The sequence below is a fragment of the Heliconius melpomene genome, chromosome 14 (genome assembly GCF_056956725.1).
Source record: "Heliconius melpomene rosina isolate 202511_hmr_F chromosome 14, ASM5695672v1, whole genome shotgun sequence".
Lineage (NCBI taxonomy): Eukaryota > Metazoa > Arthropoda > Insecta > Lepidoptera > Nymphalidae > Heliconius > Heliconius melpomene.
Genome location: NC_140402.1, coordinates 9,096,884 through 9,115,356, shown reverse-complemented (window position 1 = coordinate 9,115,356; position 18,473 = coordinate 9,096,884). Strand labels below are relative to the sequence as shown.

At 31.9% G+C, this 18,473-nt stretch overlaps 2 protein-coding genes across 2 annotated transcripts; one reads left to right on the top strand and one right to left on the bottom strand.

The window, feature by feature from the left end:
* Positions 1–3,231: 3,231 nt before the first annotated feature.
* LOC146532321 (uncharacterized) lies at positions 3,232–5,724 on the bottom strand. The gene is made up of 3 exons (XM_085197602.1): positions 4,916–5,724; positions 3,988–4,218; positions 3,232–3,639 (listed from the first exon to the last, which is right to left on the bottom strand). Exons 1-3 carry the CDS (start codon positions 5,681–5,683, stop codon positions 3,457–3,459), a joined length of 1,182 nt encoding a protein of 393 aa, XP_085053728.1. The 5' UTR covers positions 5,684–5,724; the 3' UTR covers positions 3,232–3,456.
* A 4,155-nt stretch (positions 5,725–9,879) lies between these two features.
* LOC146532320 (uncharacterized) lies at positions 9,880–17,109 on the top strand. The gene is made up of 12 exons (XM_085197783.1): positions 9,880–9,919; positions 11,358–11,497; positions 11,637–11,982; positions 12,506–12,623; positions 12,845–12,929; positions 13,427–13,590; positions 14,067–14,255; positions 14,561–14,773; positions 15,010–15,154; positions 15,608–15,794; positions 16,358–16,500; positions 16,902–17,109. Exons 1-12 carry the CDS (start codon positions 9,880–9,882, stop codon positions 17,043–17,045), a joined length of 1,914 nt encoding a protein of 637 aa, XP_085053909.1. The 3' UTR covers positions 17,046–17,109.
* The last annotated feature ends 1,364 nt before the right edge of the window (positions 17,110–18,473 follow it).

Genomic DNA, 18,473 nt, shown 5'->3' with positions numbered 1-18,473 from the left:
TTATAAGTTGCATTATAAATCTAAGATCTTATAATTGTTGTTCTAATTTAATATATTATACAAATTATCCTCTCATAAAATTTTGTCTATTAGTAAAACCGTCTCAACATCCGTTATTTACTATCAAAAATCGACGGCGTATATCGGTGGGATGTAACTTTGTATCAAACTTTAAAGATAAACAACCCAAGTGCAGACTTAGATAATGCTATATATATAACACTTAATTTCTAGAAATAGGGGGGAAAAAACCGAATGTCTTCTGCTTATCGCAAGAAAAAACAAAATAATAGTAAGAATTATTGTCGCCCTACAATTATACTATTGGAATATTATATGATTTAATCGCGTGTAACAGATCACAAGTAAGTACGAAGATGAAGTTATTTAATAAACTAATTATATTTTATTTTTTAAGCACTTCTATATGTATATAGAAAATTAAAGTGCGCGACAGATTTTTATTACATTTTTTCTAGCAGAACAAGTGATTGAAGAAGAAAATCACGAACGAATGGTATATTAAAATACTATTTTCATACATTAGGTACGTTTCAGATCAACAAGTAATTAATTAGAGTCGAGTGGAATTCTCTCTCTCCACTCATACTTGATGAGGTGCTGAGGATTCTTTTAAACGAACGTATTCACGATAGCCAGATGAGACGCAATATAGGTTTTTATAATGTTTTCTTCCTCAGATGCGAAGATAATGTCCAAAATCTCTGTGCGTGCATACGTGCCTCCGCTTCCGCAGCATTACCTTCAATAATGTATCAATTATGACTACATCGGTAGACGGTATAGATTTAATATAAACATTTTAAGTAAAAAAGCGGAATTCTTTTGTTAAAAGCGAAAAAAAATAATAATTAGGATTTAATTTATTATTTAGCATTAATTTAAAAATAAAGCTTTCAATAGTAATATATATGATTCAAAATGTTTTTTAACGGAAAAACATCGCTATAACTTAAAAGATGTTGTTTTGGTTTCCACATATTATGGAAGGCAGTTAAGAATTCAGAATAATTATACGTAACTTACGATTACACATCATCATTATTTCAATGAAATTGTTACTCACTAATTAAAATTAGTAATAAAAATTTATTGGCAAAAAATAGAGACGTCCCTCCAACATCGGGACATCTGGCAACGCGGATCTTATCGAGAATAAGGCCGAGGTCTGGCTACCTCCTGCTTGCTCGCTTTAAGTGCCAATGTGTAGAGGAGAGTGTTAGTGCTCCTCGTAAATTAACTTATCATGGAAGAGAGCCGCTTACACTTGATTGGATAAAAATCATCTAGTCCTGCTTCCACAAACATCGTCGACGCACTGTCTGCCGATGCCTCTCAGCTTACAGTCTGAAATAATATTTATTTGCTATTCATCATTACTAATTAAACAAGCAAAATTCCTTTATAAAAAATATAGCACCAGATATTCGATTCAACAAAAAATTGCTATATATTTTCCTGTAGGAGAAGCTCCCTTGATACTTCTCACTATATCCAGCATATAGCAGCGTCGGCAAAGGGTTAAGGCTTAGTACAGTGTAGTTGTAGGTTCGATTGCCACTCGAGGAAACGAATTATTTAATATTTTCATTTATTCCTCTGGCTTCGAGACAAAACGTAGCTTTGAGTTAGTTGACAGCCATTACAAACCTGTACCTGTTGTTCACTTCATACAAAATGAGTGCTCTATATATTCAAACTTTAAATTTGTTGATTTTTATAAGTGGTAGTTCCAGTTGATCTACAGTCTTAAAATTGGTACAGAAAGAGCGGGGCGAGTCCTACTCGCAGTTTTTTTTTATCGAAATGCATCATCGATAAGAAATAGAACCTTTATGCAAGTGTCAAAATTCACCGCAATATATTATATTAATTAAACTGTCATTGTAAAACTCAATAATCCGGAATTACCTAGGTCTGAGGCTTCAAATTGACAAATGTAAGTTTGTTTAAAATGAACTATAATTATATGTTTATAAAAGGTATTCACGGCTTCGCCCGCGTACCACCTATAATACTTTTATTATGCTGCATTTGCAAACGGATTGATACATTCGATCATGAACACTATACTACTGGTATATATGATAGGACGTCATAGGCGGCGAGGGCGATTATCTATAATATAAGTACTATAAACATTGCTTATTTTCATAATTGTAGATCTACACTAATATTTTGCATAATATTTAAAAAAAATGTATTCTTTACAGCTCGTTACCTCCGCTAATCTCAAAATAAATCATTGTCTTAACAGACAGACAATAAAGTAATACTGTAACTACTCTAAGAGTTCCGTTTTTTTATGCGGTACCCTAAAAACACACAAATACAATCAGACATAAATACACTAAATATAAATATTTACTACTCACAGATAAGATATCGATACAATGAGCAGTGGAATGTTACCGACGTGATAATCAGTAATAAATCATCATTATATCATAAGTCGGATATATTTTATTTAATATTAAATATTTTTATTTTTTTTAGCTTTATGCTGTAGGTATCTCTCGCATAAGAGAGATAACCTTAGTATAATATTAGTATAGTATATAAATAATAGTGATAATTACAAGGATCTATAATTGAAAGCCTTTTATTTACTCTTAATAAATAATTATTTTCACTATTTATATTAAATTTAATAATGACCCCCAGCACATAAAGGCGAAAATTAATATTATGCTGGTAACATTATGTTGATAATAAATAGTGTTACAAACATAATGCTTCATAAACACTAATTCAATTTCAAACAGGAGGCTTTGCGTGTTGAGTGAGAACTCAACGCCACGCTTTGCCTAGACACTAGAGCGAAGAAAAGAACGTATCAAATATTTCATTTCCTCGAGTGGGAATCGAACCCACAACCTACCGCGTTCACCGTCAGACGCTTATGCACCTGCATCACGACTGGTCTTACTGGTCTATGGTAAATGTATTCGATTATAGGTAAGTACATATAAAAAAGTGTAACTCATCGCTTTCTGTACATGGAAGATGTTTGAGAAACATTATTATTGGGGACATCTATCAATGTGATAGAATCCAAAACAATAATTTTTTTTAACTAGTTATCAGTGCGCTTGCGCACTGTAAATTCAGAAAAAAACTTAACTTATTCAAGCAAGTTCTTAATGTTGTATTTAGGTAAGTGCCTCTTAATATTTGATATCGATTTTTAAATGAAAATATTATAGAAAATTAAATATTTTATTCTAAAAAAAATTGCTATGATGTAATTGTTTTGATGATAACTAAAAATAACAGTATTCAACATTTTGAAACAAAAGAAGTGAGAAAGGCGTGGGCTATGTTTTGAAAATCTATGATGTAGAGCCATCAAAATAAGACTGATCTATCGAATTCTTCAAATTTACTTTCCCACGCAGTTGAAGTCGCAGAAACAGCTAAATGTTAATATAGATTTTAAACGACTCCCCAAGCGAAACAATCATTTACTATGCCCCTAAATCTTTTAGCGTATAACTCGTTAGCTTCAACAGCAAAGGCTTCCACTTGTATTTCTTGGTCCATTTTGGGAGCTGACTCGGCTTCCACCGTCACTATGGGAAGAACCACCACGCCGAGTAACAAACCATATGAGAGTAACTGTAAATATAATTAAAAAAATATATATCTAAATATAATAGTCATTCGGGGAGTATATTACTTTCATTTTACTTTGGTAACAAGGTAAAGCTTGGCGTTATGATCCGCCATTAAATACGCAATGTCTGGAAATTTAACATTAAGGGAATTGGAAATGACTGGGGAATAGACTTTCTTAATACCAAGTTTTCTCTACCTACCCTTCTATGCCGGAAAGTTTTAAAAAATATATACAATATAATATGTATGTTTATTTATACCAATGTAAAGTCCATTAAATGCTAAACAATAATTCTAGGTGCCTTCCTAGGTGCGGCTCTTTATATTCAAATCAAATGCTCAACTTACCTCTTTGACATCATCATCGAATTTGTTTCTAGGATAAACTTCAACGGCATCTATAGACAACCTTTCCAGCGCTTGTTCTAAATTCTTGTAGTAGTGGTCAAGTAGTTCATTGTAGTGCTCCTTCCTGAACTCTTCATCTGAGCCCAGGAAGATGAAGTACAAGAGGTCAGCCACTGGGTTGCCAGCGTGCACCGTTTGAAAGTCCACTGTGATTGTGTTTAAAGAATTGCCCTAAAAAATATTTTTTTATTTTTATTGGAGAAAAAATAATAATAATATGAAATGTTTTTAACAATTTTAGTCCCTGACATTGCAGCTGTGGCCTTGTAGTTCTCAAATGGTTTTAATTAATTATTTTTGAAAGGTGATTTACTTGAGAGACGAGTTATTTGCTCCAGCTTTTACAGTTGTAAAAGCGACAGTGATTAGTGACAAGCAATAGCTTTTCTTTGTCTTTCTATACATACACTAAATGTAAAATCAACGAACTATAATGAATAAAAGTTCTAAAGACTCTTCTAATTTCTATAATTTCCGTATGTGCTTAAAATTAAAGAATATCCAGTTAAGTTAAAAAGCACAATGTGTTGTTTTAATTGCACGAACCATTTTTAACTTCACTGGTCACTTTGGCGCGTGTCTTGACAATCAATCGTGGCTTATCGTGGCTTATCAATGGTTGTGGATTGGAATGGATTCCTGATTAAGGGAATGATCTTTGTTTATATATGCTTAAAATATTATCTTCTTATAGCTTAAGAAAATTGTAAAATGTCATAAGGGCCACTTAAAAACTACATAAATAAGTTTTCCCTTTTTTGGCATTTTCGAGGTAGGGGAATAATATAATAATGTTAAATCGAAACCACACGGCTTCTGCTTAAGTAAGTAAAATAGACGTAAAACTAATACACATAAATAAACTCACCTCCTTACAAAACAAAAGGTTACTCATTCTATAGTCTCCGTGAGCAATTACTGGTTTACCAATCACTCTGTTATACGTCTGGAGATTGAAATTAGTCTGAATGAATTTACCCACCGATTCCTTTTGCTCATCTTTAATGACATCCAATGATCTTTTGATCATCTTCTCAAATATAGCTTTCGATGATTCGTCTATTTTGTCGGTGGTATCACCTCCGACTTTGTAAGGCATATTTGCTGTTAACTTATCAAACTCTTCCGGTTCATATTTAGCAAAGGCAAAGGATAAAGCGTGAAATTTTGCCAAATTTTCAACAGCCTTACTACCGTGAGCCCAGTCCATGGACAAGAATCTGCTATACGGATTGTATCCTTTCTCTGCTAAATTCTCCATAACAACAATCTCGTTACTAAATTTGGCGTTGCATCCGTAGCACTTTGGGAATGTATATCTGTGTTCTTCCGGTACATTCAGTTTTTCTTCTAAGTCCTTGTATATATTTATTAGTCTACCATAAACGAACCTCTCCGTGTCGAAGAGCCAGTCGGCATTCATGTGCTTCCGCATTTTCTCGTTCACGATAGACACTTTGGCGAATAATTTGAGCTCATCTTTATTTGGAGAAGTTACATTTACTAGGAAAAGAGCTGATGTAAAATTTCCACCACCAGTCGGTATAGCTTCTATATTAGTTTCTCGCGGCTTATAATTTATTTCATCCAATATTTTATTGAGATACTTTCGTAGATTTTGCTCTGCGTCCGCCATGGTTCAATACTAATTTACAAGTGGTTGTATTGAGACCTGAACGAGCAATCAAAGTTGTTATCTTATATTGATACAGTCATTGGGTGTTACGTTTATAGACGACACAGGCGATATTTGTATGTCATAAGTACGTTCATGTTTGCATGTGAATAACAATGCCGTTTTAACAAAACATTCTCGGGTGGTTATCAGTAGTCCCAAGATTTATTTTATTATTAGGAAGTAACTTACTGTCTCCAATTATGAATAAATACTTTATTGTTTACCAAGACTTGAACTTACAAGTTATACGGTTCTTTATTTGAAGACAGCTAATTTTCATAAAAATATTTAATCATATATTTCATTATAATAGATCGAGAGATTTTTTTCCTGCAAAAAAATATATAGCTATTTGTAGCGCCGTTTTAATAAAAATTCTGAAATTTTAAAGAAATGAAGTCCATCCTGGACTGCAAGATCAGAGTAAATGGTAACAACTGAATGAAGGTTTGTTTACAGGTTTGTTTGGGAAGAATGTTTAGTAGAGACGGAAGATACGAAATAAATGTAGAAATGCGTATTGCTGCCGGTAAGAGAGTTCGCGGTGCCTTAGCTGCATTGCAAGTTAAAGTAAAAACATATTACAATCAGTGGAGAGTCATCGTGAATTCGCAATAGTAAAGGCAATGCACGTCATACCTGGTGAAACGCAATTATCTCAGTAATAAATTTTAATTTATAATTTATTACTGAGATATTTTTTTTTTACGTAAAATAAGTTTTGCCTGAAATTATTTTCTTCTGTATTTCATTGACTATAGCTCAGAGAAACTGTCATGGTATACTACGATTTACGAATTATTATTAATTTAGATCTTCACTAGCGCTATGTTACAGCTAAAGTGGTAGTTTTGGCCTGAGACTTAGTCACCATCTCTTATCATACAGACATAGACAATTTAATATTCAAATTCAAATTCAAAATGTTCTTTATTCAAAGCATTATTTCTTTATTTTTTTTATTTTCTGTATCAAAATTTTCCATTTTCTTATCGTATTTGTAGTTTAACAAATTTATTTAATTTGTTTATATTTTTGTGATGAATTTTGGACGTTCTTGATTTTATCGATTGCTAGATTATTTATTGGTTTTTTTATATTATCAGTTGATAAAATACCTGTTCAACTTAATTAGTTGTTGCTAGCTGATGCAAGTCTTTGTTATCGATTTGGCATGTGCCATTTCACTTGAGGAAAAACTTTATTTATATGAACGATTTCGATAAAAAATCGTCATATTTTAAACAATGAATTTTATTTTTTTTTGTGAAATTGTCTGTGCGTTTGTTCTCGCTAATATGAGATTAGCTAAACCGATTAAAATGTGGTTTTCACTATGGGATTCTCACAAACTGCCGTTAACTTATTATATAGTTTGTTTTATTGCAATAGGTTCATAAATAATATATATATATATCAATTTAAAGTACTTAGTTCGACAAAGCAAACATATATTACAGCATGAATGTAATTCAAATTCAAAATATTCTTTCAAATAGACTAATATAAACACTTTTGAATTGTAATTTACTTTATTTGTATTAATTTAATTTACTATAGTTATCTATATATAGGTGTCCCAGGAGTCAACGATAAAACGAAAACAGGAGATAGACCAAGTCATGGTTTGGACGGTACATGGTTTGGTCGGAAAAGGTTTGGACGGTATCCTGCGATCACAGACCATACCAGTGACCTCCCGCCATTTAGCCCAGGCAACGCTTATCCGACCATGGAGATCGTGATCGATACCTCCAGACTCGTGCATGACGAATCTAAGATACCTGAACTTTTTCGACTTAGAGGCTGGCCCAGGACTTATAAGGATAGTGCTCGAGTTCGGGCTTTCGCAGGCCATATACTCGGTCTTTGACACATTGCCAATATGCATTTCATTCATGGAGAAAGGTTATGTAATGCTAATGCTGTAGCTAGAATGTATCGGAAAAGATACCAAAACGTTGAACGTCATCCCGATTATCGTATATTTAGATTTTTCTCTCTTCAACAAAGAAGTCCAGCAAGTATCGTACCATTTCGGAATCCAGATTAAATGCGCCAACTTTTAAAGTTACTTGCAAAAACAGTGTAGTACATTTTTTTTATAGTACAGTCGGTTAAAGTTGGGTGTACTAAATATTTTGAATTTAATGTTTGGCAAAAACACGGAATTTTATTGAAAACCGATGCAGGTATGTTTCAATTTTGAACTGTAATTCACAGAAGGGTTACTCATGATTACATTACAGAAAAAAATAAATAAAAAAGAGTAATATTTGTAGTCTTAAAACTTGAAAAATCATCACAGGTTGTCGGTTTTTCCGATATTTTTTTAAATCAATATAATATGAAAAATACATGACACAATTTTTTTTTATTTTTTTTTCATAACTGTCATGACTTGGGCTATCACCTGTTTTCGTTTTATCACTGACTCCTGGGACATCCTGTATATGAAAGGACTTGTCCTCACTGACTGAGGTAAGACGCACGCACAGCCGTAACCGGTGATGGTAGACACGTGAAATTTAGACAGATGTTTACTTTCGTAATCTGGACATCCACTAAGAACGGATTTTGCAAAATTTTAACCCTAAAGAGTGAAAGGGGGATTGAAAGTTTGTATGGAAAAAAATTAAATCGGCACCGATATTTATAAAATTATAAATTCAGACTCTTAAAGACATTTAATTGAACACGTATATCACGGTTTTTTAGAACTTACCCTCTAAGGGTGCCAATAAGGGGTTGACAGTTTGTATGGAAAAATCTTTAAATCGCCACCGATTTTTATAAAATTTGAAATTTAGACTCTTAAAAATATTTAATAAAACATGTGTTTCATGGTTTTCTAGAATTCACCCCCTAAAGGTGCAAAAAAGGGGTTGAAAGTTTGTATGAAAAAATCTTTAAATCGTTACCGATTTTTATTAAATTTGAAATTTAGACTCTTAAAAATATTTCATTGAACACATGTTTCGTGGTTTATTAGAATTCACCCCTAAATAAGCGAGCAAAGCTGCGCGCGTCCGCTAGTTATTTAAATAATTATGCAGTTCAAGCGAGCAAAGCCGCGAGTGTCACTAGTAAGATATTAAAATAAATATCCAAAATAATGACGTCACATAAATGAATAAAAAAGAGGAAAATAAGTCTTAAATAAATAAGTCTTTGAATTTATTGATTTTATAATATCCATTTTATATATTTACGAGGATTAAAATAATATCGAATAATCACTTTAAAAAATAAAGAGTATTTATGTTTATTAAAAAATACCTACTGGTTTGGTTATTTATTTTTTGTACATATTATTAAAATGACAATATATTCTATATATTAAAAACTAGTGGCTAACACGGCTACGCCTGCTTGAACTATAAGAATATTTATTAAATATTATATAATATATTTAATTTTATAAGGATGAATATCAAAATATAAGTTCATTTTGGGTGACGTTTTCTTAAAACAACAAAGAAACTTTGCAAACCGTTGCTTAGCAACGACGGTTGTTATTAACATGGCAGAATAAATTGCATGTCAAATTAGAAAGTATTATAATTTATTAGTATATATGTGTAATGTAATATTATATAGCCTATAGCACTTCTGAAGAATGCAGCTTTCATACAAAACAAAAACATAGTAAATCGGACCAGTAGATCCAGAGATCTTAGCGTTCAAACAAACAAACAAACAAACAAACAAACAAACTCTTCCGCTTTATTATATTAGTATAGAAGTATAGATAATTGGCTGTCGTTTTGTAAACACTGTCGTGGCGAAGTGGAAGACAGAGACATGTAGGAGAGATACAGCGTGATAATAAACAGGGTTAACAGGTTCCATTCAATATACAGCGTTAAGATAAAATAATAATAATAATATAGTTTTTTTGCACATTTTCTCTTTTCCGTTTTTGTGCTGCTTAAGTCACTACTTAGGTCATACATACATTTACGAGGTTATGGAAAATTGTCAAATTAAAATTAACAAAAGAACGAATGAGTGATTAAAGAATGGCAAAAGATTTTTGATGGAAAAGTGAGTTCTAACAGAGGTAGGGGGAAGCCTCGGTTGACCTTCGAAAACACGGTATCAAAGATACTGGAGGAAGGTTCCGTAAAAAGCATTAGGACCTCCCGGAGGGCATGTATGAAGAGGTAAATGACAATGGACGAGGCGAAAGAGGTATGTAGAGACCGTAGCGTTTGGCGCTCCGATCTCTCTGACTACCCCGCTAGGGATAAAGCGTGAAGATAAGTTAAGTTTCGAAAAACACACATATATATATAAAACATATACGTATAATTTTTATTTCCCAGTTTCGATGCACTACAAAGTATTATATTATGCATATTTTTCATATTGTTGAAAATATGACTAGATATAGAAGGAAAGGCAGAGGGAACCCGCGAATTCAGTGTTAAGATAGTCCTCTTGAACACAAAGCCCTAAAAATCAAGAAACTAATATAAATAAAAGTAAATAAAATGTACCAATATTCATTTACAAAGTTATTGCTCGTCGACCTCGATATGTAAGTTTTACATAAGTACATAATATATTATATAGTAAAATAAAAATTTAATATCGCACATAAATATAAGGTATTACTAAGTATTTATATAGATTTATAATTATAACATGTGGTCAGTCCTCGTTGCTTGCCATTTGAATATACAGGTACAGCAACGGATTTTGAAAAAAATATAATAAAGCTTAATTTTTTTTAACTTTTTTTATATAAAAATAATAATCTTAATTTTTTTAAATATTTTAATGTAAAATAAAAATATATATATTGCAATTAAAAATGTATCAGTTTCTTTTTTATATATTTTTTATATTGATGTGTGATAGATGTTATGGAGTGATACATCATTTAAATGGTGAGTCATTTGGTTTATTATAAACTAAGCTATAAATAAAATAAAAAAAATTGTATATTGGAACTGAGACAGATTAGTGAAAAATTGTCATTCAGTTTTTTTGTTTGAAGGCAGTGATAACGGGGCATGGCAATAAAATAATAAGAGAATTTATAAATAAAAGGAGGATATATAAAATTGACATGAAGTCTATTTCCACTGAAAAAAGCGTGAAACTGAAAAAAAATATGACATAAAAATATGACACTCATATAGACTTCATTTCACATAGTTGTAGATTCAAAGCAAATTGAGTATTCTTTATTATTATTTATTGTATTTAGCAACAATGATTAATAAATAGCCCAGAATATTATTGGGTAATGTTGCTTAAGTTCACTGATAGGGATTTCTTCCAGACATATTTACAGGTGGGGGAGAAAGTTAAAATTTTGCAGGTCTTAAAGTACAAGAGCTAAATGTGTCTGGAGATGGATTATAATGATTCATAAATATAAGTTATACTTTTTTTAATTTGGGTAAGATAAGCTAGCCCTGCTAATTGTTTTTCAGCTTCACGCTAATGCGGAATGCATAGCAGGTTAGGTAGGGATAATCTAGCATGAAGATACTTCGTTTTACTTGTGGTCGTTTTAGGTGTTGTCGGTTTACCCTGCTGTGTGCGAGATACAGCGTGAAGCGGATTTTTTTGATTTAATTTTTAATTATAACCTATTGAATAAAATTAATTTTAACAGAAACTGAATATGAAAAATTGCCGAATCTATTCGAATTAGAAAATTATGAATTATGTCTCGAAAATCCTGAAGCCGTATATTGTGTAGCGAGCGTGGAGTTATACGGGGATTCAAATAGTACAATATACAATACCATACGAGTGAGTGCAAATCATTTAAGTTTAAGTTTCTTGCAAGTAATTTAGACAAATAATAATTTAGTACTGGCACAGAAAGATAAATCAAAGATGAAATTTATTTATATATTTTTTATTACTTTACCATATTTTCTTATTGCAGGAATATTCAAAGCAAAGGTTCAAACACTTCAATTACTCCAACATCGATAGAGGGATATGTGTTACAAAAACATGTGAGAAATACATCCGAAAGTCTAAGCTAGATATAAAAGTGGATCTCGAACACATCCTTGAGGAATGCCTCAATGAAATTATGAAAGAAAAATATGGTTTGAGTTCCAGGATATACAGGTTGAATTGTGATGATGCGGCGGAAAAACAAATGAATATTGATATTTTGGATTATACAGTGGCCATATTATTCGTTATTTTACTTATTATCGTTGTATCCGGAAGTATCTATGACTTACGATATAACTGTACCGCTAATGGAAAGAGAAGTGGAGGTGAGTTTTTTTTCTATATGCGCATACATAAACAAAATAAAAATACTGCGTAGTTGCATGGTCACTAAAATTAATATCTGAGACCTGAAGAATATTTCCTTTTTCTATTTATCTTCAAATGAAATGCTTAAATGTAATATTTGTCCCACGTGGGCATCAAACCCACGACTAACGCACATACATTATAGACAGAGAGTAGTAGACAATATAACTTAAGTTTCCATGTAAAGTGAGCGTAAGTTATGAATATTAAAGTACTGAGTATGTATGTATGTATATGGGTTTTATATTATTTTTATTTTCATGTCATTCACTTTAGACGTCATTTTATAAAAAAATGCGGAAAATTGAAATATTATTATTTAAAATAGGCCAATATTGAGTATTATTAATAATTGTGAATCTGATTGTCGCAATGTATAGATGATTAGGAGGTGAAAAACATATTTAAATGTATGAAAATGCAATAGAGTAATTGCATTGCAATATTGCATCATTGCATCATTGTCAATACAATTTCCAGAAAATAAACAAAATAATGCGCTGCTTTGTTTTTCTGTGTTCCGCAACACGGAGAGATTGATGAGGGAATCCAATATGGATGAAAGACTTCTTGAATTAAAAGGACTTTATGGAGTTAGGTAAGTATTACTATATACATTAAGTTACAAAAGTTAATCTAAGTTTTGTGAAACTAGGTGAAGCTATTTACTGAAGCTTTCTTTATAAACTTCTAGATACAAAACAAATACAATACAAAATATATAGATAAAAATCATATATTTATTTTCAAAGACCTTCAGTTTTGCAGTTATACTTTCTTGTACTAATAATCAAAAATTAATACACTATTTTTTTTAAGGACAATTTGCCAAATTTTAGTAGTGTTTGGTCACTCACTATTTTCCTTTTCTGGATTTATTAGTGATCCTCATAATTTTGAAAAGGTATGGTATACAATATTTTTTATATCAAATATTTCTTTACATTTTTTATACATTTTTAACACTTACTAAAACTTTATTAAATACGCAGTACGGCGTGAAGCTACAAAAAAATTACTCCTGACTTTGTTACTGGATCTTCTCAGCAGAATTATCTTTCTGGACAGTGGTAGCTTTATGTTCATTCAATGATTCAAGAGGAGTTCCCCGAGTGGGAATCGGACCCATGATCGTTGCGTATGAAGACAGATACTAATCCTCTGCGCCACGACCATTTGTGCCCTCACGCTTTTTTATGTACTCGAGTTAGAGAAAATGCAGAATTCATTTTTAGCATCATATTGGTAATTTGGTGGCAATTGCACTACTTAAAATGTTGCAAGAAATACAATCAAAGCTGACTTTCTAAAAAAAGTTAGAAACCAAAAAGTATACCATTCTATACATTCGATAAAGCTTGAAGAAATAAAATATTGTATTTTTCTTTTTCTATCTCGCAGGCGTACGATAGTAAATTTCGAATTATCTTCAGTGCATCAAGTTTAATTCAGTTGTACTTTTTCATGACCGGATTTCTCATGACATATTATTTGCAAATTTATACGGAAAAAAATAAATTGTCTTGGAGAGATATTCTATTATTAATTTTTAACAGATGGTGGAAGTGAGTATTAATATATTTAATATTTTAAGATCAGTTCATGCTATTTCATACGGACCTTATATTTATAGGACAAGATACTACATAAAATAATTTGTCAATTATTTGTAAACAAACCTATTCTACGGTTGACTAGACTCTTTTTTATTTATTTCTTTCTGCTCTTCCGAATAAAAACTTACATCATTTTTTGACATTCAAAAAAACATAGGAAAATCGAAACAGCAGATTTTCTCTATCCACACGCATGTTTCCTTATGAGAAATACGAATAAGTTGCAACAAGCTTATAAGAATTACGAGGTAGATAGGTAGAACTAAGACCTAGCAGTCAAGGCACTAAGATGGTTTTCAAGAGGCGCGGGTTCAAGTCAAACTACGCTTAAATTTTATACATTTTCTAAATAAGTATGCTTCTTTCCTAAGTGGAAAAAAACACCTTTAAAATGCTAAAAATATTTGATAATTTTAATTTTCCAGATTAACCGCCCCATTAGTCTTTGTAATAGCCTTCATAGCGACTTGGCTGCGTCACATGGGGTCCGGACCGCTGTGGAAGTACTTCGTCACAAACGGTGTCAGCGCGCAGTGCAGGGACTACTACTGGGCCCATTTCTTCTATTTCAACAATTTTTTACCAGACGACAAGTTTTGTTTACTACAAACATGGTAAGTACTGCGTAGTTGAGTAAGCCTTCGCCTGTAAATACAATGCCTAGGTTTTCCTTACAATTTTTGAGAGTGTCTCAACACTTTTTTCTTTTCGCCTCAAAAACCAGCTATAAAAACATAAAGACAAAGAAAACATAGATAAAGCATTAAACTAATTTTAACCAATAACTTTCGGGAGCACAAGAGACTTCAAAAACTACTGACATTTATGTAGTCTGTGTAACTAAACGAAAACGACTCGTCAACGACGACAAATTTATGATATTCATCCATTTCTCATGCTTCACCATATATATTTTCAGGCACCTTGCAGTGGACGTGCAGCTTTTCATCATCGGGCTCATTGCTTACTTCATGCTTCGTAACCGAAGTTGGAAGATTAAATGTGCCACGCTCCTTTTGTTAATAGCCATTGGCATCATTAGCCCAATCTTCCACATTTTACAACAAGACTTGGAAGGTGTCACGGCATATAGCCCTGAGTATGTTTTTAAAAAAATGACATTAAGGCTTTCGTGCTGCAGTGACAGCGTCTGACGGTTGCAGATTCTATTACTATTGGGGGGAATGATTACATTTAAAATATTTCTTTTCTCCGCTCTAGTGCGGCGTAGAGTTCCAGAATTAGCCGGTGCGTGAATCTTAATAATAGGTCCATAAAATGTTGAAGCTTTTTTACTTATTTTGTTTTACTTGTTTTTTTTTACTTATTGGTGTAGTATTAGATTTTAATTTACTAACTATGTTACAGAGCTCTGCGTGCATTAACGGATAGAAATTTTCATAACTACCACGTACTTGTACAAAATAATCTACCGTGCTTTATAACGGGTATGGGCAGCGCCTACCTTGGGTATTACTTGAAACAGAGGAAAACAGAAATCCGTTATTTCAAGGTAGTATGAAAAATGCCTTAAGGTATTTTTATTAATGATTAATTATTTTTGGAAAAAGGCTAGTTTCGTTTTAGTTAATATTCTTATGTTTTAATTGCGAAAGCTGTTGAGACAAGTCTATTAGCCAATATAAGTCCTCTTCTTATGCCGTAAAGGTATAGCTTCATGACCTTTGTTGAGTGCTCAACACAATCAAATGTTTTGGACAAATCAAGGATTGTAGTTTCAAACATTTTTAAGGTGTTAGTCCACACTTAAGAAAGAAAAATACTTATTAAGAAAACGTACAAAAATTTGAACATAGCGGGAATAGAGCCCATTTGGAAACCGTTCTAGCGCTCTGACTAACTAAGTCATACTTATTGAGCTACGTGGAAATTCTTATACGGTTATTGCTTGCGTAAAGGTGTGTTTTTTTATATTGCACATATTTACTGTATTTTTTTCTTCCAGCTCGGCAATGTGATGTGCTGGCTCAGCATTGTTTTATTAATCTGTGTATTTCAAAGCATGAGCCTCTCGTTTGAACATCCCTATACACCACCGCCGATGTTTACCTTAATATTCGCAGCGCTACATAGATTTGTGATTGGACTCATAACTTGTGTGTGGACTTTGGGGGTTATATTGAAGTTTAATGGTAATTTCTTTTTTAATAACAAAAGGGCAACTGGTTGGAAATGAAAAACGGAAATAAATTATTATTTATATGCATACTTCTCAGTATGTACGAAACCCAAACATAAGTCAAGAGGTTCGGTTCGGTTCTTTATTTATGGCGCTTCGAGCGTGCCAGTTGAGCACTATTCACTTCGCCAATGTCACGTTGTATGGAGAACACACAAAGGAGGTTGTACGGTAAAAAAGAGATAATATTACACGATAGGAGAATGCATGTAAGTCAAGAGTAAAATGCTTCTAAGTGTACCGGATAGTTAATTGCAGTTTATTCTTTTTTTCGTAATTCAACGACAATATATAATAATGACTGATATCTTTCGATGGCAGTCACTTCTAGCTAATTTACTGTGCTCCATGGAACTGTAGACTACGAGTATATAGATTTCAGTCAGTTTTCAATATTTGGACCTGGACAGACAGATATACGGACGTATAATAAAGTAATTAGAATTACGGTATAGATACGGTCGTACGGTCGGTACGTATCAGCTTTTAACCTCATCATGCTTTATTTGGTTCTAGGTTTATCACAAGCATTATTTGAATGGCACGGATTTGAAATAATGGGGAAACTGTCTTACGGAGTGTTCTTACTTAATATTGACGTGTATAATTTTTTGATAGCTTCAAGAACACATCTAATGCCTGTTTCGTTTTTGAATTTGGTAAGATATTTTTTGTAAATATTTTTTTTATATATTGTTCCAACGACAACTTATAATGAAAATATTCCCTAAAAATAACGCATATTTTTGACATAACTAATTTTAATTAATTTAATGATATTTACATTGTACATAACTATCATGGGGCAGTAGTGAATGATAGTAAATGAAGTGAATGTGTCTATAAGCGCGATCGTTGTGCGTTCGACTCACACGATTACAATTTAAATAAATATTTCCTTTCAAAATAATTAAATTAAAATTATAATAATTATATTATTTGGCATTCTCCTTTAAATATACAATACTCTACATGAGTTAAAAGTAGTGACTTTTCGCTAGATTTTCACTGTTCCTATAAAATATTAAAAATATGAATTATAACACATTATTCCTTACAGTTTTTCTTATTCATTGGAGTGGCGTTCGTCTGTTACGTGTTGGCTTTCATCTTGTACCTGCTGGTAGAGGCTCCAGCTTATCAATTATTCAAAATTTTCTTCGAAAGAGGTCCTATCAAGAATCAAAAAAATAAAGACGCTTAAATTTACTATACTTTATTAATAATATAACTATACCTTATAATTGACTACAAAATGTTAAAATAAATACTTTTACATATACATTTTATTGTTTTGTTTTTAACTTTATATCATTGAGGATCGACATCAGCACGCAACCTCTAAGTTACACTTGATTCATTTACAGCAGATGGGATCAATTAAAATTATAACAACTACATTGTTTGGCGTCCTCCTTTAACCTTTAAGTATGTACGTCGGGTCTGAGAGACCCATCTAGGTCTACGAATTCTACAAATCGGCCACTTCTCGGTCACCTCCGCCACTGAGTCGCTCAGTACCTTTCGTATTAATGACAAAATGAATGTAGATAGCAGTGATTGTGTCTCTGGGTTTAAAACACGTGAGTATTTAACTTTCTAAACGGGGCCTGGGTCTGTCAGACCCGACGTCCATGTTTCCCATTCATGAATGATTTCAAAACGCCATATATTTTTATAATATTACAAAATATACTTTAATATTTTAATTGTATTATTTGTATTCAAATGTTTTTATTGTTATATATCATTTATTATTTTGCATTGTTTGTTATATATTTTAGTAATATAAATATTATTTACCTAAAAAAGATTCAATTTTTTTTGTTTTTTTGATAAAATGGAAAAAAAATGATCGACCAAGCACGTCAGGGACAAAAATATCGGTACTTTATAATCAACATCAAACAAAAGAATTGGACGACGACATTTTATAAAGAAAATAGCACTTTATCAAATAAAAAGACGCGTTTCGTATACTAAACTACTCTAAGAATTGAGAATGACTTTGACTCGCGTTTCGCGATCTGATCTATTATTTATTGAACATTTGTAGTTTTGGGTTCTTGAAAAATATGTACACTTTGTCCCCAAAATATATATAGAAAGACAACTGACGTTGACTGCAATCGTCCTGTTTGCCTACAATGTTGAAAGCCATTATGTATCGATGTTCAATAATACCTTATCTTGAGGTGTTGTCAAAATTTTTATTTTATAACATAAGATGTAATTTGTTTATTTTTTTTATTTGTTAGACTTTATATTTTGTTAAAAAAGTATTTATTTTATTATCTGTCTTTTTTTTATAGTATTATTTTCTTAAGAGTCATCCCATGTGGCCAAAGACTGAAATTGTGACTTTAAGTTACTTAAATCGTTGTGATGCGTAAACTTTAATAAAAAGCGATTTTATTTATATTGATTTTGCTTGATTTGAGGCTATTCATGTAAACTAAAACATAAAATTGTCTTCTTCCTTTAAAAACAGACGGAATATGACCAATAAATACACTGGTCTGACAGACCCGACGTCCATATGTGTGTTATAAAAAAATCACGTCCATAGTTAAAGGTTAAATATGCAATAAAGATATGAATTAAAAGTCGTCACGTGAGAGTACTTACCCAG

Excerpts from the sequence above, each read along its gene's own strand:
- LOC146532321 (XM_085197602.1), bottom strand. The coding sequence starts at position 5,683 with ATGGCGGACGCAGAGCAAAATCTACGAAAGTATCTCAATAAAATATTG. Across the intron at positions 4,219-4,915 it reads ACCTTTTGTTTTGTAAGGAG|GGCAATTCTTTAAACACAAT; the intron begins GTGAGTTTATTT and ends AATATTTTTTAG. Across the intron at positions 3,640-3,987 it reads TCGATGATGATGTCAAAGAG|TTACTCTCATATGGTTTGTT; the intron begins GTAAGTTGAGCA and ends TTATATTTACAG.
- LOC146532320 (XM_085197783.1), top strand. The coding sequence starts at position 9,880 with ATGTATGAAGAGGTAAATGACAATGGACGAGGCGAAAGAG. Across the intron at positions 11,983-12,505 it reads TAATGGAAAGAGAAGTGGAG|AAAATAAACAAAATAATGCG; the intron begins GTGAGTTTTTTT and ends TACAATTTCCAG. Across the intron at positions 14,256-14,560 it reads TTTTGTTTACTACAAACATG|GCACCTTGCAGTGGACGTGC; the intron begins GTAAGTACTGCG and ends ATATATTTTCAG.